The sequence below is a fragment of the Triturus cristatus genome, chromosome 3_2, assembly GCF_964204655.1.
Source record: "Triturus cristatus chromosome 3_2, aTriCri1.1, whole genome shotgun sequence".
In the NCBI taxonomy this organism is placed as follows: domain Eukaryota; kingdom Metazoa; phylum Chordata; class Amphibia; order Caudata; family Salamandridae; genus Triturus; species Triturus cristatus.
In genome coordinates this window covers 70,406,501-70,431,016 of record NC_140584.1, presented here as the reverse complement: position 1 = coordinate 70,431,016, position 24,516 = coordinate 70,406,501, and the positions used below count along the sequence as shown (strand labels likewise).

Sequence of the window (24,516 nt, the reverse complement as noted above, 5' to 3'; positions counted from 1 at the left end):
AAGACACACCAGCATCTCACTACATCTAATGAAGGCTAAAGCAGAGCTAAAGTAGTGGTGGAGACATGTCAGGGTGGGGCTTCTTCTAAGCATTCAAGAGCTGTGAGAATCCAGTTTACAAGACACATTGGCAACTAGGTGACAGCATCTGATTATTTGTGGGTGCCAGCATGGGGTCCTGAGAATCCCATATCCTCTGGTCACATATGAAAGCCCTCCACTATGTCAAGTTTTTCTGAAATATTCTTTTTACTTCACGTCACATGTAATAAACAGGTAAATGGGATTATCAGAAATTAACCTGGACCTTAACCCTTCTCAGCGTAGCATTGCCTTATAATTCATGCATGAAGTATGACGCATCAAAATGCCAGGTGTGGCAGAAGTAATATTACGCAACATTAGACTACCAATGACATCAACCTTGCCCCATCCATAGGCTGTCTACTGTCTCCATGTGACTTCTGAAGAGCGAGGAGAACCACTTCCTAACATTTTGATTTAAGATTCAATGGCATGGGTGACACGCGTGACTAAATGAAAGAGTTAGTTCTATTCTACAAACCGAGTACAAGTTCAGAATTATGTTGTCATTTTGTACTTGTCATGTATTACAGGAGTACAAGAGATAGTTAGAGGGCATCCTAACAAATGATTGTTTTTCTCTGCCTTCACCACTATGGTGCCTATTGCATTGCAATGCTCTATGTTCTAAGCTAGATGTACTGATCCTATTTTATTCTTATTAGTTTTAGTCATGTTGGATCAGGAACTGGTCATTACCAGCAACACGTGCTGAGACAGTTTGCATTAAGTATTTTCTTTGCCTTTGCTAGGGTTCTTAGGCCTGGCTGTCTTAGTCTTAAGTCAACAGTGGCAGTGAGTCCTGGGCTCCTCTGGCTTCCAATGCAGTGAGGACCCCACGCAGAAGCAGATGGGGAGCTCAGAGAGGTCATCAACAAACGAGGCCATTCACTACCAACACCTGTGAGAGCAGCCTTAGACTCCATCTTGTGATTGGATAAGGGCCTTTCAATGTAAGCGGGATTAACCCAGGAATGGGGTATAAGCCACAGCGACTAAAAGGAGAGGACCGCTCAGTGCAGGACCAAACCTGTAGTTCCCTCACGCTCGCCAGAAGTACGCTTTATGCAGCAGTGGGGACATTCTCCATTCTCACCATCCTTTCAGGTAATAATGACAATGACCGAGAGAAAGTCAGCGAAAAGGTTGTCCTAAGTGAATTCCCATCTGAAAGAAATAGCAGGCTGCTGCAGACTGAAGTTCTGACCACACCACGTGTATCCCTCCTCCACATCAGCATCTTGGGCATACTAGTTCATCTCATGAGTTCTGTTTTCTTTGATATGACACAATATGAACACTTAGAAAGAGGTGAAATATGAGCATTAAACACATTGTGTTGGCAATGCTGCTCTTCCCAGACTCCCTAAGGCTCTCTCTCTTCCAGCACATTTCACCATCTGCCTATGCATTTTGTGTGTGTGATGTGTCTGTGTGTATTTGTTTCTGTGTGTGTTTGGTACAGTGTGGTGTGTATGCACGCCTATACAGAGGAAACATTTTTCGCTATACAAAAGCCAAGGCAACTGAGTATCTCATGACTGTTTCTTATCTCGGGAAAATTCATGCTTATTGTTCTCTTTCTTTGGGCTTACAGGTTGATAATTCCTCCCTCACGGGCGAGTCGGAAGCACAGGCTCGGTCCAATGAATTCACCCACGACAATCCTCTGGAAACCAAGAACATTGCATTCTATTCCACAACCTGTCTAGAAGGTATGTAGAAACCAATCCAAAGGTGCTAGGAGCAAATGTAGGTGGGTTCTCAACAACATTGCTATCAGAATGGGAGAAATGGGCTATTATGGGAACAGAATCAGGACTGGGTAAGGCTTTGGATGCCTGTAACTTCCAGATGTGATAAATCTGGAGCTACCTCCAATGGGTCACATAGGTCCCTTGAGTTAACTCTGAGAATACTCAAAATTCCGTAATCACAAAATTAGTAGAGGGTGGCCGAGCCTACAATATATAATGCATGCTAAGCAAGAGTGGTGGTATAGTCTACACTGCCTTCTACTGCATGTCTAAAAAGACCAGAGGCATGCTGGGTGTTCAGGATAATCAAATGCAAATTACGATCAATTGTATGCCCACATTTCCGGTGTAGACATCATGAAATGCTGGCATGGCTCTGAGGTGAATTCCAGTGTGGAACACCTCTGGGCGTCCATATTTATCTCAACTGTAAGCTTTCTGTTTTGGCAAACTTTAACATGGATAATACTTTTGTAGAAAGTTGTGAGCACAGGAAGAAGAACACTTTCAACAAAAATCAAATCATGTGGTACAGACACATTGATATGATTGACTATTGATGCGTAAATTGAATAAAGACACTGGAATAAGAGAAGCATTGACAATACTATGTCAAGGCAGGTTCTTTTGTTAGTGATAAACATAGTAGTTAGTGTCACAGCCTCACAGGCTGTTCTCAGGGAGTTCACAAACCAGATACGGTCAGGGTGAAACTTGCTCGCAGCATCAGTGTGTACATTCCCAGTGGCCAATATTAAGTACACTACAGAGGCAGGGGTAATTTTAGTGAAACTCCTGTAACACAGTACCCATATGCAGCTCAAAGGAGAAAGTATGAATGGCTCACACATAGGAGAGTATAAAGCGGAGACATAACTGCACAACAGTATTCATGGGTGCATACTTATGGAGTTCAGAGTTAAGGACCCACGCCTTCTCAGGAAAATATGCCTGCCCCTGGGTTCTAATGTCACAGTGCGCAAATTCATAATTTCCATTATCTTTTGAACCATGCTTTCATGAGTAGCTTAAATGACCTCACTCACTCACAGGTGCAAGATCCAGGCAATGCTCCTCATTCGGACTGACGATGGGCGATTCACGGGCAAGCAGAGTTAAATTAAGGGATTCACTCTCAAAAGTAAAGCATGCCAGCGATCTCATTCTTACAAAAGCCTTTGGCTAAAGCCCATGCTCACAAAGTCCATGGCATAGGGCAATGCCTTGAAGGGCCATTCTTCTGAGGATCATTCTGCTGTCTTCAGCCAGACTCTGAGCGCTCCATTCATGGTCACATTGTAGCGTAGCATGCACACATATACACACACCTCCCCCCTACCTACCACCAATCCCCACCACATTCAGGTTTACTGAAAGTCATGGTTGCAGAACATATTAATAGCACTTCTGCAATCATGTAATGCTTCCAGGAGCTCCTGCATTGTCAAGGTTGGCACTGAGAAGAACCGTCACACCTCACTTTGCTTGTGCCGTTGCTTTACAAAGATAACAATCACTGTCTGTAGCTCACTGTGCTAGCTGTGTCAGGAGAGATCACAGCACTAATTTACTCTCTCTTTTCAGGCACTGCAAGGGGCTTTGTCATCAACACCGGTGACCGCACGGTCATTGGAAGAATCGCAACCTTGGTATCTGGAGTCGGGAATGAGAAAACGCCTATTGCCACTGAAATTGAGCACTTTGTTCACATTGTCGCCAGCTTTGCCTGTTCCGTTGGAGTACTCTTCTTCATCATTGCTGTCAGCATGGGATACAGAATTCTGGACTCCATCATCTTCCTCATTGGTATCATTGTTGCCAATGTTCCAGAAGGACTGCTGGCTACTGTTACTGTAAGTTGGTGTGCCATCTACCATTGGCAGTCATGCCCACTGGAACTAAGGTCTTTCAACTGAGTATCTCTACCAGGCAAAACCACATTCAGTTTGAGTCCCCCATCTCATCTGGCAGTGTTAGGGGAACATGCAAAAAGACCAGTTATGGCACATTGAAATCAGGTTGCTAATTCTTATCTGATATTTAGTCTTTGGGTATGATATGGCTAGCAGAGAGTATAACAACATTACTAATTCACAAAGAAGGATGTGCAGCTCTAATTGAACAAATACCTTAACAGTAGTAGTATCTGAACAGACCTTTTAGAGCTTGCTAGATATGAACGTCTGAATTATTTTAATATTGCTGTTTGGGTATCCATCCTCTGACCAGATAGCTCTTTACTACCACCTTTTTACTGCGTGGATCATCAGAGGCATATTAGACGAAGAAAATAAATCTGAATGAAATTAACGGAGTAAAATGAATTGCTAGATTGCATTACTCAGGCCATTCCATTAGTGAACCACAGATTCATCAGGTATTCTTTGCTAAATTCGTCCAAGGAAAAAGATCCTGAAATAATTCATTTTGAGTCATTCTACATCAACTGCCTAACTGGAGTTGGTTGAAAAATTATGGTGGAGGAAATTCCAACAATTGAAACTTCTCTGAATGTTGTTGTTCCTCCACAATAAGATGGTTTCCCAGTAACTCTCCATTTTGATTCAAACCTTAGCTGTTTACACTTTCTCCCCTGTAATCACTGCATCAGCAGCAGACCTGCCAATAGCTTTTGTGGGGCCGATGTCACAAAATCACGCGCAGCCCTCTATGGTTTTCTGAACACTTTTTTCAAAATAAAAGAAAGTTCCTGGGGTACATTTTGAGGCAGGGTTAACATATGGAGCCACATAGTGTCAGAATGGTGTTCCTTATTCATCGTGAATGTATCCTAAAAATAGGTTTGGCCTAAATAGATACATGTAGCAGTGGCAGCGCAGGGCTGTGATATGAGTGGGACCTGGGGTAGAAACCATCGGTTGCTCTCTTTTGGTGATGGCGCTGAATCGCAGGGCCCTGTACACTGCTATTTGACCTGCTAATCATGCCTGTACCCCTTTCCTAGGTCACCCTCTCCCTGACGGCCAAACGCATGGCAAAGAAGAACTGTCTGGTGAAGAACTTGGAGGCAGTGGAGACACTTGGATCCACCTCTGTCATCTGTTCCGACAAGACAGGAACACTCACCCAGAACAGAATGACGGTAGCCCACCTTTGGTTTGACAACCAAATTCACTCAGCGGACACCAGTGAAGACCAAGCACGTAAGTCCCCCAGAAATTCCCTAGGCCAATGGTGAGAACACCGTTCAAACCGATGCTCCCAACACATGGCTGACCAGTGAATGTAGACCAAGCAGGATAGCTTAAGGTGGGCACTCGACCAATGGGCCGGCATCGGAGTTGCAGCTGTGGGCCGCTTTTTTGGGCAGCGTGCTGGTCAGATACCGCCAGGTAGATGGGCTTCTAGTACCTTCCTTTTACCAATGGAGCAGAGGTGTCATTCCCAGTGTCTTCCTGGGACGGCCCATTAAAATATGCAGATTGAGTGGGGGTGAGTGGCCTGAGCAGATGTGGCCTCACTTATATTCAGGTGTGGTACCCCAATATGAACAAATCTCTGCACAAAGAGTCCTGGTCACATTTAAAGTTAAGAAAACAGGGCTCTTTTAGAGAGCAGTCGCCCGTCCACCCCGCCAACCCCCTTCCTTATTTTCATAATAATTAAAACACTGAAGCACTGTTTTGCGAAAAGGCACAATCCGCAAATGTGGGCTGACTTTTTTGCAGGGTCCAGGCCGATTTTTGATCCCAATCCAATCCTGAATAGCTTGACCTACACACTGTGACCCCATTTATGTTAAGAATGACTGGCCAAGCCACTAGATTCCACAATGCACTGGGAGGGTTTTTTTTTTTCCTGAAGTCACACTGGCTAATCTTGACCTAATTAAAGCCAACAATGACACTGATTGCTCTATCGTGGCATTTATTCATAATTTCGCATCATTTTAAACACCTAAATGATGAAACCTATCAAAAGTTCTGTTTTCTGTTATTTTCTATTTTAGATCACAGCTTTGAACAGACTTCAGGAACATGGAATGCTCTGTGCAAAATTGCTTCTCTTTGCAATCGAGCCGAATTTACCGCAGGCCAGGACAATGTTCCGATTATGAAGGTATTCAGAGACTTGCACTTGGAAAGGAAACCTACACATCCTGTATATTTTACATCCATCCTCCCCAAGAAAACTCTATGGAGTAGAGAACTCGTAGTTTCATTTTCTCTTTGCTCTCAATGAATTCAAATTGCATCTCAGGACCCATTTCATGATGCATGTCTCTAAGCACCGTTTGTGTATGGTGTGTGTGTTTGTGTGTATCTCTTTCTCTTAGCTATCAAACTTTAAGTCAGCAGACAATATCCAAATGTTTGCACAGAGTGCACAACCAGCACGTATTAGACTATGCCCTGATTACCAGTGTCCCGTAATTATATCCACACCCCACAAATTAGCTGGTAATATCATTTTGGGGGGAATAATATGCAGGAATCAGGATTGCACCCTTTTTGGAGCTGATGTGTCTTAATGAAAATCTCCGGACCTACAGTAATTGAATTGATCACTAAACTTGCAATTTCAGAGAGGCTTGTAGCTCAGTTACATCCCACTGAGAATACCTAGGCAATTTGAAATGTGGTCTTGAGCGCAACCCACTGTGGGCATGAAGTACTTTAAAGTAAGTGGTGTGGGGGGAGGGGGACTTTACAGTTCGCTGTATCACATTCTTCACTTTCTCCTTTTTTCTTTTTTCAAAATAATATGTCCCCTTACTGCATTGGGAGTGAGCATTGGGCGTCACAATTCGAGATACAATTTATGAACATAAAATAATCTCAGGCTGATTGTGTGTGAAATTCCTAAAATGGTTACCATATTGCGATTTTCTTTCTTCCATAAAAGCGTGTAGTTGTCGGAGATGCTTCGGAAACTGCCTTGCTGAAATTTACAGAAGTGATCACAGGGGATGTGATGAGTCTGCGAAATCAAAACAGAAAAGTCGCGGAAGTTCCTTTTAACTCCACCAACAAATTCCAGGTGAGCCTTTACTCCCAGTACAACATATAAAAAAAATGGCGAATCCTTATAGCATCGTAACTTCAAAGGCGTGTGTTTTTCTTTCCCATGGTCTTTTAGTTTTGGCTGTCATTTGACCAGTTTTTTAGACTTTGTAGGCTCAAGTACATGTGGTCACTTTGTTTAATTTTCAAATGAGCTTGTCCATCCTTTTGTGTTGTCAGTTTCAAGTCTGCCACCTTGCTCAGTTTAGGAAGCTAACTCCCTCATTCTTGCCTTATACATATATCGGGTATCCACGATTAAATCCATACTCAAAGGAGGTAGGTTAGCAGTTCTCAATCAGAGATGCCCCTTTGATCGCTCCATGAAGTCAATACTATTGCTAGTCTAGACTCTGACATTCAGTTTCCACTATTACTGCCATGTTTACTGGCATTCTTCTATACTTCCACTTGTATCTCTCGTTGTCCCTGCTCTGGAGTCTGAACACCTAATATTGATGTGTACTCTGCTTGTTTATAGAGTGCCTTGAGGTGTGTAAGTGTGGTCTGTTCCATCTTCACCTCATGCTGCTCTTGACCTTCTGCTTTCATGAAACTTTGATAAAAAAGAGATTGCTCATATAAACTGCCCAATACTTATGCAGACCTATGGTCATGTAAATACGTGCTTAGAATCATCATTGCACATCAGGATCGCCCGCTGACCATCCTTGGCAGGATAGCTGCAGTCATATAACATTTTCAGCTGATGTCATACAATTACTTTACTGACATTAAATCTAAATATCAGTCATGTACATTGTCATTGGTATTGTGAACATTTAGCAGGGATCTGGGTATAAAATGGCCAACCACCACACGATAACCTGCAACAGCCAGTCTTATTTGGAGACAGACAAATTACTTGATGGATGCACAGATGACACCAGCTTTTCTGCTTTGTAGCTCTGTCCTCACTATGTGAGTCATTGAACCTCAGTTTGATCTGCAGTTAATGAATTTCCATCACTTTCTGTTTCTTTCATGCCCACTTAGTTCAGTCTTTCAGAGTAAATGTAAATGTCCAGTATTTGTAAAGCGCGAACAATTACCCGAAGGTGTCAAGGCGCTGGGGGCCCTCTGGAAGATTAAGCAAGCTATTGCCCAGAGTTACATGGTGCTGGGCTGATCTGTCGCCGGTGCCAGGGATCAAACCATGAAACCTCGGGTTCCGGAGTCAGACAGCCTGGCTGCTGCGCCACACCTCTTCCACAAGAGTGGAATACCCAGTACTCGACTCTAGCACCAACTGCTAGTCGATCCATAAAAAAAAGGCAGTGGTACTGGAAGTGCTTTGGCCCCAAAAACATCACAGGACTGGCCTCATATAACAAAATTGGACTCTCAAATGCCACCTGGATGCTGCTGTGGCTCTAGGGGAATAACAAGGAGTGGCAAATCCAGAGAATAAAAAGGGCTCTTATCTCTGTTTACATAGGGTAATGGATGTAGCTTTCCTGAACCCTCGTGTGCAGGGGTATGAACGGCTGTGAAGGTGTACCAACAGGCAATCAGGGGTAGAAACTACTTTCCATGGCTACCCCTAACCCCTCCAAACTCCTCACGCTAGGATCATGTAGTGTGAAGATGAAAGCAAAAGTTATAGCAATCAAACATGTGGAGCGTATAGTGAAATTTTAAAAGTAGGACACCATAACTGAATGTTAGACATTAGAGTTCCTACAAAACTTGGTTTTTATAATAGGAGACATCATATAACATGGGATTAACTCATGGAATTCATCTGGAAACTCATGGACAGATATTTATGGCCACTTCACCCAGAACCAACTTTGCTTCTGCTCCAAGTTAAATATATTTGATATTTGTCTATATCAATGGTTTACGTTCTAATCATGTTCATGTTCTGATTCCCAGTTATCCATTCATGATCAGGGTGATCCAAATGACAAGCGCTTTCTGCTGGTGATGAAAGGGGCCCCAGAGAGAATCTTGGATCGATGTAAAACTATAATGATAGCCGGTAATGAGCTCCCCCTGGATGAAGAAATGAAGGATGCCTTTCAGACTGCCTATATGGAACTCGGAGGCCTTGGAGAGAGAGTATTAGGTGAGTACACAAAGAACTAATTCAAGCCACCTTGTTTGTGTTTCATTGGAATTCCTCAGAATAAGGACCCAGTTCAAAGCACGCAATGGTCTGCTAAGCTACTTAGCCTTCCAGTAGAACTTGACTAGGTTGTACTTTACTGCATCAGGAGTTCCTACTCAAGGACGTTGCAACTTCGAAGCTACCACTTCAACATGGTAAGCATGTAATGTAACTAAATTCTCCTTGGACTCCAGGACATTGATCCTAAATGTAGTATGGCCCTAACCCTAAGTCTAACCCTACTATTACACATACCCTAATTCTTACCTTGACACTATCCCTAAACCACCACCTAAAAATAATCCCTGAATTAACCCTAATCTCAAACCTAATCCTAACACTACATTTAAGACTACCACTTATCCAAAACATCCCCGACTTTATGCTTAACACCTGCTATTCTCCTAATCCAAAAATTAGCCTAACAGAAAGTTAAATCATTACCCAATCCTAAACCCAACCTAGCCTTAGATCTAACCCTAGCCAGTGGCGGCTCCTCCGCTAAGGCGGAGGTGCATACCCCCACTGCTTCTTAGCAGTGAAATAAAGGAAAAATAAAATTATAACAAGTTTATTGCCATTTTATTTGTTCCTGTTGCGGCGTCTTTGCGGGGCTGTGCTGCTCTGCTCTCTAAGCAGGGAAGGAGTGGTAGGCAGACACACTCTGAAAGTGCGCATGAACATTTGGCCAGCCGTCTCGGGCCAGCCAAATATTCATGTGCACTTTGCATGTTCTCCACCCAGGATGCATTATAGCCTGGGTGGAGAACATGCCCAAGCTCCCACTGCCTCTCTGAGTGCCAAAACACAGTGCTCAGACCAATCACAATGCTGCATTGCAGCATTGTGAATTGGCTATGGGGAGCCTGGGTGTGATTCCTGTTCCGGCTGGAGCAGGGACCATGAAGGAGAGACCAGCTGGAGTGAGGGACTATGGAGGAGAGACGCAGCGAGAAAGTGGAAAGAAGGTACGTTTTTTCATTTTCTTTCTTTTTAAACCCTCTTCCTGCCATACCCTCTGCCTCCCCCAACACGTGCTGGCCGCTACTGACCCTAGCCTCATATTTTACACCCAACTTGACTCTAACTATAAAACTAATACTAATCTATAATGTAATCCACCTCTCAGAGGGTCATGGGGCAAGCAGGAGTTACTATACCCAACTGTCATCTTGATTACTCCTGATGTCCTGAGACCCGATCTACTTTGGGCTCTAATTAACTGAGCCAAGTGCAGTTAAATAACTGCTTTTATGGAAAAGGTAGTATTTACATATGAATACAAAGTGAAATACAGCGCACAACAAATCATATACAAAGCCTTTGTAAGGCCATCACTCCAACATTGTCTGGTTACAATCCTGAGTCCAAATTCCCTGATACTGTGTGTGGTTACTCCCCATTCACGTGAGGCAACATTCAGTTTTGGATCCACAAGTAGTTACGAGTCTTAGAAATTTCAGGGTGTCTTTCAAAGTCAAAGTGCATTAGCGGTGTTTGGCTACATTCAGAGCAAGTTCCTCAGAAGCTCAGCGGCCAGGTGATCAGTCTTACCCACACCTGCTGGTGTTGAAATATGGTAGGCCCAGGAGCTTGTCACATGGCTGGAACCATCTGACAATTAAGCTCTGTGGTTGAAGTGCCGGTGTCAATCATTGAGCGGTAGTATTGTCGCTGCATGCAAGGTGGCTGGACATCCACTGTGCTCTTCCAGTCATGCGCTAAGTCATTCTGATCATGATTGTAGGTCTTGGGTGTTGTCTTGTCTCTGATGACAAAGTAGTTGTGCTGGTTAGACTGGTCACAACCAGCTATGCTTAATTTTCACACACCACACTAGGGTGATGACCCTTTCTCTTCTCCATGGACCCCCACCTGGCATAAGAGGGGTTACCAGTAGTGGAACGTAGGTCAACAGTCATTTCAGGTCACAGCGCTGCACATGGTGATGGCCATTATTCTTAAAAATGGTCCCACCCAGCATACCTGGTCACTGACTTCAGTGCCACACAGACACCGATTGGTGCTGCAGTCCAGACAGGGCCGTGAATCTCACACTTCACATATGTGGATCTACTGGGTAAGATCTGACACTTGACATCATTCCCTCAAGGAGGCTGGCAGATGTTGGTGTACTAGGCTTCGGGGTAAGTAGTCTTGATTCTGGGTGATGTCTGCTCACCCAGAGGGAGACTAGCAGACTTTGGTCCCCAGTCCAGGTCACAACATGCAAAAGCCATTCTGAGCTTCTTCACTCTCATGTGCATACACAGTTCGACAAGTTGACCATTTCTCAAGCTCTACTATTTTGTAATCCTTTTTCAGACAGAGATGTGGTTTAGTGTCTGAGTCTTTGAAATTTGTGCTGTGGGTGCTGCCTCCTTTGAAGTGTTCACTCCTCTGTTCTGCCTTTTGTCTAGGAAGCAGTCTGTTACAGCAGGTGCATCTCCAACCTTGATAGCCTCACAACACAGGCCATGGGAGTGTTTAGAGAATCACACCTGGATGTCAGCCATATTGATGTATAACTGACAAAAGATTACTAAGTCCCCTGCCCTGCTCTTTATGATTCCCTGTCCTTGCAGTGTTTCTCTTATCAGCCCCGTCATCTCTCCGACAGTATGCTCAGGCTCCAGAGGCCAGTGACATTACCTGAATCAAACACTCATATTGAAGGGCACAGGAGGCCCTAGCTCTCCCTTCCTCCAGTGTGGGTGTGTCCCATCCATCTTTCAGGAATGCAAGCAATACATAAACCTGTCTGGGATGGATACACCACCTCCATATGACTTTCCAAAGCCTTGGGATTCCAACATGGAACCCACAGACCACCATGTACGGTACCACACGTAAGCACAGACACATTACATCATGCTCATGCACTCACAAACTGCACATCGCCACATACTAACCTGATGTAGGCCAGGACCAAGGCAAGAACACAGCAGCAACACTGTAGGTGTCAGTAGGCCCCGCTCCATTTATATAGGTAACAAGGCCTGTTCACACTGGTGATCACTATTACAAAAATGGCATGCACACAACGCCACACTCATGTTACTTAACCCTTGGTAAGGGAAGTAGCCTTTTACCATTACAAGGGTAGTGCCTGGTGTGCCCTTTCCAGTTTAACAGACCACAATCTGTGAAAAACGTATAGGTCATTGTGCAGATGCACGATCTGTGTTTGCCCATGACCAAAAATCGGTATATAGGATCAAAATATAGTTGCAGCTAGGGCTATCTGGAGAGGGTTGCATGTCCATCATCATGTAGAGGACTTTTCCATCCCAACACCACCACTAAACATAAGCTTACTCCGAGCCCAAATCTACCTCTAATCATATGCTTACCCCTTACCCATAAGTACTCCTAACCAAATCCTGTACGCTAACCATAGCCATTACATTTATTCTTGTTCTTAACTTATTCAATATTTTGGATTTTTCATCAACGCTGTTGATTTTCAATTTAGTATCTCCTTTTTGTGGGCCTTTGTATATAATCTGAGGTATAGACTTGACTTTCACTGTCTTCTTTACCAACTTTGCTCCACATTTCAGAGAACATGGTCAGGGCACGAGACCCTGAAACATGCCAGCTGGGGTACCCTGGAACTAAGAGATCTCTTCCAAAATCTAAGCACCATGCTTATTCCCTGCCTGCACCAGGATCTGAGCAGCCTAGTGCTGCATGCAGGCGTATACCAGAATGGAACAGTAATATTAATATTCATTTCATATTAACTATAATAATATTAGGATGTGTACAATTCCACAATAACTCAACAATATAAGGGGCCAATGGCATCATAATGCTAATGCAAAATGCATCACTATTCCATAAAAAGTGTCATTCAGAAAAGTCCTGATAAAAATTTAGAAACAATAGTCATCACACTTTGCATTTAATTAAGTCTGATATTATAGTTTTTGCTAATGCTAAGCTGTGCATACAGTTATTCCCTGTATTTCCTAAGGCAGTTGTATGCCATATATTTAACCCCTTTAGCACATCAGCTGGCTCAACTTGACTAATGTTAAAAAAGGCTGCTGATATGCACAAAGGTGATGATGAAGTCACTGGTAGTGTTTTTCAAGTGTTGTATGGCACACCACTCTATTCCAGCAACTGGAAGTGTAATAAGCTAGTCTTACATTTATATTTAAGCTGCAGTGTAGCGTGACTTCCTTGAAGTAACTAAAAAGAGTTACACTCAGGAAGCAACAATATGATGGCTAAATAGGAAACTCACACCTGAAATATGTTTATGTTTGGATGTAATCTACAGTAGGGCACAGGAAGATAAGACGTCACTATGGCAGTTTGTGGCAAGTGATTTAAATTTAACCTTTGTAAACAGCACACATTTGTAAACTTACGAAAGAGGGTGAAAAGAGGGCTAAAAATGTTGTTTTTGTGAGAGAGACAGAAAACTTAAATCAACATTTGACAATTAACTTCCTGTAGGTAAAATAGTGTGCAATGTTCACAAACCCCAGACACTCTCATAGAGAAAAATCTTTATATAACCTCAGTAGCCCCATATTGACACCTTTGGTTTTAGACTCTAGCTGCATGCAAAGGACACTGAAATCACCAAACAGATACCTGGCGATTATCATAAATCTGCTGCCCAAATTCATGAGTGTTTCACTAAGGTGCTTCATTGGATGAGTGCAAAACATTTACAACTGAAGGGAAAGAAAATTAAATTTTGAGCAACACATATCCTCGCTGTTTTTTGGATTTGCCCTTCTGCCCTGATGTCTTAGGAACTAAGCCTAACCGGGCCACATGCATCAAAAACCTCAGTGTTACGATAAGTTGTGCACTATCTTTGTCAGGCCAATTTCTACTGCATCAAAGTCTTCTTTTTCCAGTTTAACTTTTTTTAAGTGCATATTATAACTATTTACCACATGAAAGAAATTGCAAATATTGAATCCTCATTTTTGACTTTATGTTTTTTGAAAATGTTATAAATCTTTTTCCTTAAGAATTTTAACCCCATTGCTTAAAGCACACAGTTTTATTAAGTGTAGGCCCGCTTTAATGCATTTACATATGCTGTCTGATTTAAATATTTAATATGCGGAAGGGTCTTACTTGAAATTTGTGGTTAGGTATTGTAACTCAATATTTTATTCTGTAATATTTGATGCATCTAATTGTACTATTCTTAAATGTGCTTCTTATATTGTCATATTTATTAACATGACAGTTATTGGTGTTCTATTGCATTTTCAATATAGCTGAAAAAAGTTTTTATTTGTTTGAGTGATTGATTGACTGAACGAATGCCTTTATATCCCCTCTGCTGGATTACTGCAATTCTATTTTCCTGTAATAGCCTGAATATTTGATTCAGAGATTGCAGTTAATCCCTAACTATGGCTGCAGGACTTTATTTGGGCTCCAAGAGCAAGGTCATGATACTACTGCCTTGCCATCAGCACATTGGTTACCAGTGAAGGAGAGAATTCTGTTTAAGTCAATGAGTCAGGCTCACATGGCACTCTATCCCTGCAATGTCTTTTCTTTCTGTTCCAAGTTCCAATGGTATATACCTAGCTGCTTTTTAAGCTACACCCCAAAAAATTGTTCACAGTGCCAAAGTTTTTTTTTTTGTTAAATATTTTTTATTAAGACTAAGAGTAGTATACAGTACAGTGGTCAAAATAATAAAACTAGATATATTACAGAGCCGAGTAACCATTTATCAAGCAGTACTTTAGAAATAAAAAAATTATATGTATCGAATAGTGGAATTTAATAAAATGAACAAAGTATAATTCTTTCTATTTTTTTCATTAAAAAAGAGAAAGAGAAAAAAGAAGGAATAGAGAGAAGAAAAGAAAGGAGGGAGAAAATATAAAGATCAAACTATAGGGGTTAGGATAAAGATGAGTGTGAGGACACAAAAGCAGTGAAGGGGAATAAATCAGATTACATTTTTTGAGATAACGAAGAAGAAGAGACACTAGATGTTCTATGCTCATCACAAATAAGATTCCACCATGTCAATATACATATATTTTAGAATTATCTTTCCAACAAGCAAGTATAACCTTAAAGGCAAGTGCAATGAAAAGATCAAATAATACAGGTTTTGGAGAAAGATTATTAAAAGCAGCTGACATAGTTCCAAGAAAAACATTTTGAATGGATAAGGGATCATTACATAGAAATTAGGCCTGGGCGGTGAATTCCGCTCAGTTCGTGGAATTTTCTGCAATCCGCGCTCTGCGGAGCTCGCAAAGTGCAGAAAACTCCACTCCACATATTGCAGCAGAGGTTTTTCCCCACTCACGAACGGTGAGTTCGTGAGTGCGAGCTGCCACTTGGGTAGAATTTCTACCCACGTGGCAGGAAGACCAGTGCGAACGGCAGTTCGCACTACACTCTGCCACTTGCGGAACTCCGCTGAGTTTTTTTTGTCACTTGGCAGAATTCCATGTAGTGAAACTCTGCGAACTATGCCCAAGCCTTATTGAAATATCGTTAAACATTTTACCCAAATTGATTTCCAAGAATCAAACACTTTAGGACAGAAGTATAATAGGTGGGTTAAAATACCATTGGAAGAAAGACAAGACCAGCATTAGGGAGAGGCAAAGGAATCAATTTTATGAATGAAAGAAGGAGTGATAACAGCTCTATTTTACACATAAAATAGAGATTAAGTAATATTGGCAGCTTTGGAAGAAGACATTTTTTTACGCCATAGTTTATCCCACTGGTGATCAGAGAACAATATGGAAAGGTCCTTTTCCCATAATAATTCAATAGACGATTTAAATCTCATACGAATAAAGGAGGTTAAAAGTGTATATATGAGAGATGCTTTGGGGATGGAATCATAAGTGATATTATACAATGGTGTCAGGGGAGTGAACGGAATGGAATCAGGAGGAAAGTTATTGATTAATAAAAAGGACTGGAGCACAGACGATAATTGGTTATATTGTTGTAAACAAGAATTAGGTAAGTCATATCGTTCTTGTAATTGAGCAAAAGGTACAATGGAATTTTGGGATACCAAATTATGAACATACAAAATACCCATTTCTTTCCAGTGTTTGAAATAAGATGATTTTAGGCGAAATGCAATACATTTATCATACCAAATAGAAGATGCAAGAAAAAATTTATTAAAATCAGAACCTATTGTATACATCAAATGTTGGGAGTATTTTAAAATCGGGTTTTTAGATACAAATGTACAGTTAGACATAAAGACAACATCAAAAAATGAAAAATCATGTAGTAAAGAATGTTAAAAAATAATCCATTGTTATATTTGAGAGTCATGATAGTCGTTAGTCAAAGCATAAATTTGCCACATTAAAAAAGAAGTATGATATAACTTAAGATTGGGGAAACGTACCCCACCTTCAGTCTTTGGTCGAATTTAATTCAGATAAGGCAATACAAGCACATTTATTATTCCAAAGAAATTTGGTGCAAATAGAGCTAATTTGGGAGAAACAATAACTAGAAATTTTGAAGGGTAGCATAGAAAGTATTAGTAGAACATGTGGCGCAAGCATCATTTTATTGGTATCTAATCTACCCCACCAGGATAAATGAAGGGGAGGACAGGTAGAGAGTAAGTTTTGAATTTTAAGTTTTAGAGCATTACAATTATGAAAAAGTGTATTAGAAATAGTAGGAGAAAACCAGACATCCAAGTATTTAATTTGGAAGAGCACCATGCAAAATTAGTATTATCAAACATAATGATAGCTTGAGGAATTTAATGGTAAAATCTCAGTTTTAGAGAAGTTTAACCTGTAACCAGAAATATTAGATTATAAATCAATCTCTGGCAAAAAGGGATCTAGGGAGGTCAGGAGATTAGACATATAAACCAGAATGTAATCTGCAAAAGCTGAAAGTTTGATTTCACGAGAATTATGTTTAAAACAAGATATAAAAGGTTTACAACAAATGCGTTCAAGAAAGCATCCAAACAGAGAAGAAAAAGCAGAGGTGAAAGAGGGCATCCTTGTCTAGTGCCTCTATGTAATTTAAAATAAGTGGAGAAATGTCTATTAACAAAAACACAAGCACGCAGTTCAGAATATAGTAGTTTGATAAATGAAATCAAATTTGGGCCAAAACCATATCAGTGGAGAGTATTAAACATAAATTGGCAATTTATGTGATCAAATGCTCTTTCAGCATCAAAGGATAAGGCAGCAAGAGGAGAGGGGTATTTTTTCCCAAAAGCAAGGATGTTAGAGAACATCCTAGCATTATCAGAATCAAATCTGCCCCTAATATAACTAGATTGGTCAGGCTTAAAAAGAAGGGAGGATAGCTTCTTCCAACCAAGAGTCCAGAATTTTAGCAAACAATTTATAATCATAGTTAATTAACAAAATTGAATGATAGTTTTTACAGAGGGCAGGATCCTTATCTGATTTAGGGATAATAGCAATAAGGGCGTCTAAAAAAGAGCCATTAGCTTTAGAGTTCAATAAAAAAAGAGTTAAAGAGTAAAGTAATTTAGGAGCAAAAGAAGAGGGAAAGGAAGATATAAGCTCAATAGCTAAACCATCTGGATCAGGAGCTTTGACTTTAAAAAAAAGATTTAATAGCATCAATAACCTGCTGAAGAGTTATGTCCTTTCCAAGAGCATTAAAATTATCAAGAATGGAAAGAAGATTAGGACCAACCGATTGACGTTTAAGCTTAAGGTATTTAACATCATTACAATGAGTTTCATGCAAGAAAACAACATGTGAGTTAAGTTTCAATAAATGTGAAAGTACCTTTTGACACTTGATGGGATGACCCAGACCACGAACATTCCACGAGACAACATTAAACATGTTGTGGGGTAAAGGTAAGGATGAAGAAACAATAACAACAAGCTGCAAAACCAATGAGGGAAACAAAAAGACACCATATGTCAACAATAAAATAACATAAAGAATCCGCAATTAGAATAAAAAGAAGGAATAAATAAACACTCATACAATTATATGGAAAATAAAAAGAAGAAAAAAGGAGGTGGAAAAAAGGAAAAAGAAGCAATAGAATAAGAGAAAAAGGATGACGAGACAGATCAAGGACAAAAAGCCAGATCTGAAGTGAAAAGAATAGAAAGTGAGCATAAGGCATGTTAGCACTGAAAGTAAGAACGACAATGGAGAGAAAAACAAGAGAATATATGAAATACAGCCATTCATAAGAGAAGCCATGCACAAAATTAAATATATTAAGAACATTGAGCATTAGTTCCAATAGTCTGACTTATATAACATTTTGTAAAACTATTTTTAGTTTAGCCGGATTATGAAAAGATCGCGAGATGCCTTCATAGGTAATTTTACAGAGGCAAGGATGTAGAATGCCAAAACAAATGTTCAGTTACCTCATTTGAGGTCGAAGGGCTAGGAATTCTTTTCCTCTAGCATTTGTTGCATTGGAAATATCCTTAGAAATAAATATGTTGTGGCCAGACCATTCAAGGCGATGCTTTTCCTTAGCATCCTTCAAGACAAGCATCAAGTGAGTGTTTCTCAAAAAAGAGCATTGTGATACCTCGTGGTTTACCAGACTGGGGCTGGAAACAGCCCAAACGATGCACTCGCTGAATATTAAGAGGTGATGTAGATTGAAGGCCAAGAACTTCAGGCAATAACTTCTTCAAGAAGGCTAAAAGATCAGGGCCCTCAAGGTTCTCAGGCAGACCATAAAGGGGAAGATTATTCCTTCTATTTCGGTATTCAAGGTCGTCATTATGTAGTTTAAGTTTTTGAATGTCTTGCTTTAGCATAGGAAGTTTGGTAGCCCTATTCTTGAACATCACCACCACGTTGGTCCATTTCAAGCATCTTACCCTCCATAACGATCCTCAATTTGTTGCAATTTTTCATTAGTTACACACATGAAAGGTTTAAGGTCACGCAACTCATCCAAAATAGTATCTAAAACAGGATTATGAGATGGAAGAATTGGTGATGGAGGTCAGTTTTTGTTCTTTTTGGCTTTGTATTGTGCAAGTCACTGGCCCTCTTGACATAGTGGACATAGTGGACATAGTGGACATAGTGGACTGAATGTCGCGTAAGCTTTTGAAAAGACATAATCCTGCCCATGCGCTAAAATGATGGTGTGAATAATTTGGCAGGGCAATATTCAAGTAATTACTTGTAAAACATGTATTGACATATTAAGAATTGTAAAGAAGAATAGATCAATGAAGCACTCTTTCACTATGTGTCCTGTGTATAAAGGTGCCAGTTGCAGGAAAAAACAAACAAGGAAATACACATGAGGATGCAGTAAGAAAAAAGACAAATAGTGTCATTCATAGGACCACGTTATTAGGCAAAATCCATTTGTGCAAAGTGGAGATAAAATGAGGCAGGACTGCAGAGAAATCATTCCAATAAAGACATATTTGGAAGAGGATGATGGTTACCAAGTAAAGCTGAAGAGGGCAGGGACCAAGGACGCAAGCAGGGCGCTTACGGAATGTCAGTCGTTCACGTGTGTGACAGGAAAATCACCGCAGCGGCACCAGGGGATGAATAACGTACCTCTGACAGTTCCCATTGAGTTGCAGATGTGCAGGGAAATCAGGTAACCGAAATCCTCACCGGGAGGTACCTAGCATGGCAAAGAAAGACTAATTAAACTGCATTAGCTCCGTGAATATGACGGAGCTCAGCAGTCCGCTGCCATCTTACTTCGGCGCGGAAGCCACGCTCCTAAAGTGTCAAGGCTGAGCTGAAAAACTGCTGGAAGAAGAGCCCTCTCTTTGGCAGCTACCAGATATTGGAATTCTCTACCTTTTTTTTCATACATTATGAAAATCTTTAGAATCTCAGATATCCCCAAGTCATTCAATTTGAGACAATATTTTGTCTATAGTATTACAATTTCATTTGATCCGTGCACCATGTAATGGTCTTATCAGCAACCAGAAAAATGTTTTCTGGTAGTATGTTGCACTTTAGAAATTCTTAAGATAAAACAAATCTAAATAACACTTTAAAAAAGAAGATAACCTGCAAATTCACACTTTGTGTTCTATTTCTTTAACTATACCCACTGTAGAGTCCCATATTCTGTGAAACTATCTTGAGTTTTAGTAAAGGAATCAAAATAGGCACATAGAATAAACAAAAAAGTAGAAACAACAATTAGAAAGGCTTACAATGACAATACATAAGGAATCCAATAAACAAAAAAGTGTAGAGCAGCAGCGAAGAAGGCAGGGGTTAGGGTTAGAGTAGGGTGCAGCATGGAATGAAGGATGATGTAAAATGGTAGGATTTGGGAAGGTAAAAGGGTTAGGGCCATGATGATGGTAAGTGTCAAAGATGGGGTTGAATTTATTTTAGCGGTTGGGTTAGGATTAAGAATAGGATGATGTAAAATAAGGTTTTCTGTTTAGGGTTGGGATAATTCTTGGTGTAAGAGTGGGGGATAATGTTAGACTGCTTTAGGGCTTTGGTTAGGGTTATGGTTACAGTTAGATAATTAAAAGTATAGGTCATGGTGCCAGGGATGTGTTAAGTAGAAGGCCAGGGAGAAGTGTGCCTCAAGCAGAGGGAACTGGGTGTATAGCCCCATAAAATGGCAAGACAACCTAATGCAAGTGCAAAAAAAGTTAGGGTTATGCTTAAGAAAGTATCAACAGTTAGTGGTTGGTTTAAGGTTTGAAATATGTTTATGTACACTTCACAAATATTGTGGTAAAAATGTGACTTGTCAACAGCTGTTACCTTTTTATCTCTACTTTTTTACTTTTATTTTTTTACTAATATTTTACATACAATCGTTGACTCTGGATCTTCTCCCAAGCCCCTACCCCTGACATGAACTCAGCACATTTATCAACTAAACTGATATTTTCCTCATGTTCCCATGAATTGTGTAGGAAAGGCTAAAGAATATATTCCAATGAGAAATAAATGATAGACTGGTGTGTCCAGCTTTGGATCATGAAGGCCGTATCCATGACCAGTTTTCAGAAAACCACAGACTATATACATCATTCATATTCAGATGTAGAGCATGTACATTTTGTCCCATTTGGATAATCTGAAAATTTGATGTGGATCATTGTTGCATATCTCTGCTTCTAGAAAAGTTAAATTTATTAGTGTATGGGCAACACAGGCATATCTTACTGGTAATTGAGTACAATATTTTTCCTTGTCTGACAATATCCATCCAACTGAGCCCCTGTGTGTGCCTTCTTTTTCTGAATTTATTCTACCTTTTTCACCTCTATTTTACTCTTCTCCAATTCCAACATTAATTATCTAGTTCTCTCTTTTTTCGCCCCAAGGTTTCTGCCAATATTTTTTGCCTGATGATGAGTTTCCAGACACCTACCCATTTGATACGGACAGCATGAACTTTCCAACCTCTGACCTATGCTTTGTTGGGCTCATGTCGATGATTGATCCACCTCGTTCCACTGTCCCAGATGCTATCACCAAATGCCGAAGTGCGGGAATCAAGGTAAGACATGTTTCAGGATGGTTGAGAGCACTGTCAGTTTTTGAGGATCAATTACCCCGTTCATAGCCAACAGTTTTATATTTCCATAGATTCTACTTCTACAAATTTTATTTTTCCACTAATAATTATGTGTTTGGGAGATAAAGACTGAGTTGCTAATTCACAAGAATATAAAACAAGTTAGAAGTCTCTGCTTTGCACACTTCCTCCTACGATTTTCAAAGTTTTCAAACTTTTAGAGGCTTCACCAAAGATCACTGTATGCCAGTTCATGCTTCTAGTGTCCTATACTTATTCCCGTGGATTGTTTGCTCGACAAACAATCCAGGAGTAAGTATTGATACATGTGCTTTTGCACATCTAACTCTTTTTTTATTCTTCTCCCCACCTCAATTATATTTTTCCAAGTAGAACCTAAACAGCCAACTGAAATGTGTGGCTGTTTTGGGTGTTTTAACTCCAGCTTTGCACATTTACCCAAAAACGTTGTTTACACTAAAAGTAGGCATGCAAATGTGTTGTGAAAAAAACATTGTGCGTGTATATTACTTTCTCTCTGGCCCAACCTTGTGTGTCCACAGGGAATAGTGCATGCTAGCCCTAAATCTATGACTACATAAGTCTGTGATGCTTTCAGATTTTCCAAAGTTGGAGAATTGGTTTGGATGCATAAATGTCTGTAAATTCCTGATTCCATGAATCTATAAATCTTTTGTTCCTACATAGATGCCACTATTGTACCTTACATGCACCCAAAGGGTTGCAAAACGGTTCACTTTTGTAAAAACTTCAGACCATAAATGGTTTCAATGACTTTTGTGTGTGTTAAGTAAGTAGTGTCTCGCTGAAATGGCATTTGAAAATTCTTTTCAAATGTATCAAGAGTTGAAATTACTTTGGAGACAAGGACCTTATTTAGAGTTTGGGGGATGTGATACGCTGTCAAATCATTAAGGATACCTCCTCCGGCATATTACAAGTGCCATAGGCAGTAATGCACTTGTAAACAGATAGCTTCCAAGTTGGTGATGGAGTACCACATCTGCCAAACTCTAACTAAGGCCTTCAGTGTCTAACTCATTCTAAGTTATTTAATTATGCATGAATTGCACTCTTTTACACTGTACATGGGATTGCCTCTCTTTTACTGCTGTATGTTATGTGCTTCCTTCTGAAATTAGCACATGTTCACCAGCATCTGAATTATTATAACACACACAAGAATAGTCAAGGGGAAAGGCCAGAATTAGATGTATGTTGTTTTATTATAGTTGATATTGATAGATAATTATGCATATTTACCCCATTTCTTGTATTAAAATTATCTTGAGTACTGATCTTGATAATCATGCAATAAGTAAATACTCACCTTCTGATCCCTGAGATCTAATTTTTGGAGTAAATGGTACAGAGGGAAATAAAGGTAGTGTAAATCTTGCCCATGATTTAGGTTTTGGGTACTTGGGTGCTAACGTTTTGCCCGGATCTAGACCCTCCTTATTACTCTCTAAAGCTATAATTTAAGTTTCAAAGTACTGCTTCATGATACAGATCAGTTGTTAATATGCTCTTGCTGCACTAAATGAGATAGCAAACTAGAATTATTAAATGTTACAGGGCAGCTCAAAACACATAAATTGCTTGTTCTCTCTGATTTTATACTGCACTGCTTCAAGTCTTTATTACTCCCATTCGCTATTCTTATTGAAATTGATGAGAATGTGGCATTGGGAAGTCACACTTAATAGACAGGAGAGAACAATTCCATAATATTCATGGACGTAGGTCCTGCAGAAATGCCTTTTAATTGTCCTCATGGTTAACCAAATATGAACTTTGTCGAGTTGATTCTTGCATTTTCTTTCTGGCCTTGATTGAATAATTCAATACATCAGTCACTCAAATCTAGATTATCATTAAGTTACACCAAAAAGTAAATATAAATGGCATTGAAATGACAGCTAGTTAGTTAAATTATACAGGAACAAAATAAATATTGAAACAAAAGTCACAAACATATAGTAAAAATACAATCATCAAAGTATACAAAATAAATAATCACTAACAATTGTGGAAATAAATCAGCATTTTGAAAATAAGATGGCAGTTCCTAAAGTGAAATGAAATAGAAAAATTAAAAGAGAAGTCAATTAAGTATAGAAGATATCGGTGACAGACAAATAATGTGACAGGCTTGAAGATATCCCTGGAAAAGAAGATATTTGAGTTCTTTGTTCACAGCAGAATAAAAAGGGGTCGTTCACAAAGATGGAAGGAGAGAATACTAAATAGGTAAAAACCAAAGCCATATGAAAATTCCAAGTAGGGCGTGGACAAAAAGCATGGCTGAAACCAATAAAACCAATATGGCTTCACTATATTATGTGGCGTGTTTACATACCTTGACTAAAGAGCATTATAAATTTAGTTGCCTCACAGTGACTACTTCTATTGTCAAAAAATGACAGCCATTAAAAAAGCAGGGAAAAATACCAGGCGAAAAGTGACCCATTTATTGGAAAGCTTGCAATTAAGTCCAATAATTTGGCTCTGAGGTGAGAAATGAGATTGATGAGAACTAAATGGAGTCCCTGGCTCGTGTGATTAATGGTCATGTATCCAGATATAGAAATTATTAGCAGTGATAAGAATTTGGCTTAGTGCTTCTCACTGCATGTCCCTGGTGTTCTTGTATTCTTATCATGAGATTCTATCCTTCTTTCCTTACCCCATAGAAACACAGTTTGTCAGCTTTATGCCAGATGGTTTGTGAGCAAGCATGCCAAGCTTGACTGAACTTCAAAAACAAGCAATTAAGTTGTGTTTCTTTGTAAGGGTTAGAGAAATATATAACTTGTTGATGCGGAAAATGTGATATATCCAACTTTCTCTTTAAAGGTTATCATGGTCACTGGGGATCATCCTATCACTGCAAAAGCTATTGCTAAGAGTGTTGGAATCATTTCAGCGGGCAATGAAACTGTGGAGGATATTGCCACTCGTCTAAACATTTCTGTTGATCAAGTGAATAAAAGGTGACTATAA

The 24,516-nt window shown here is 40.0% G+C and overlaps 1 protein-coding gene across 1 annotated transcript in view; it reads left to right on the top strand.

Moving 5' to 3' along the window:
* Positions 1 to 24,516, top strand: part of ATP12A (ATPase H+/K+ transporting non-gastric alpha2 subunit) — a 129,525-nt gene that overhangs the window by 47,645 nt on the left and 57,364 nt on the right. Inside the window, exons 7-14 of the mRNA XM_085647250.1 lie at positions 1,682 to 1,799; positions 3,426 to 3,694; positions 4,807 to 5,005; positions 5,812 to 5,921; positions 6,708 to 6,842; positions 8,744 to 8,936; positions 21,296 to 21,471; positions 24,370 to 24,506. Coding sequence (XP_085503376.1) covers positions 1,682 to 1,799; positions 3,426 to 3,694; positions 4,807 to 5,005; positions 5,812 to 5,921; positions 6,708 to 6,842; positions 8,744 to 8,936; positions 21,296 to 21,471; positions 24,370 to 24,506 — 1,337 coding nt within the window. The remainder of the gene's footprint in view (positions 1 to 1,681; positions 1,800 to 3,425; positions 3,695 to 4,806; positions 5,006 to 5,811; positions 5,922 to 6,707; positions 6,843 to 8,743; positions 8,937 to 21,295; positions 21,472 to 24,369; positions 24,507 to 24,516) is intronic.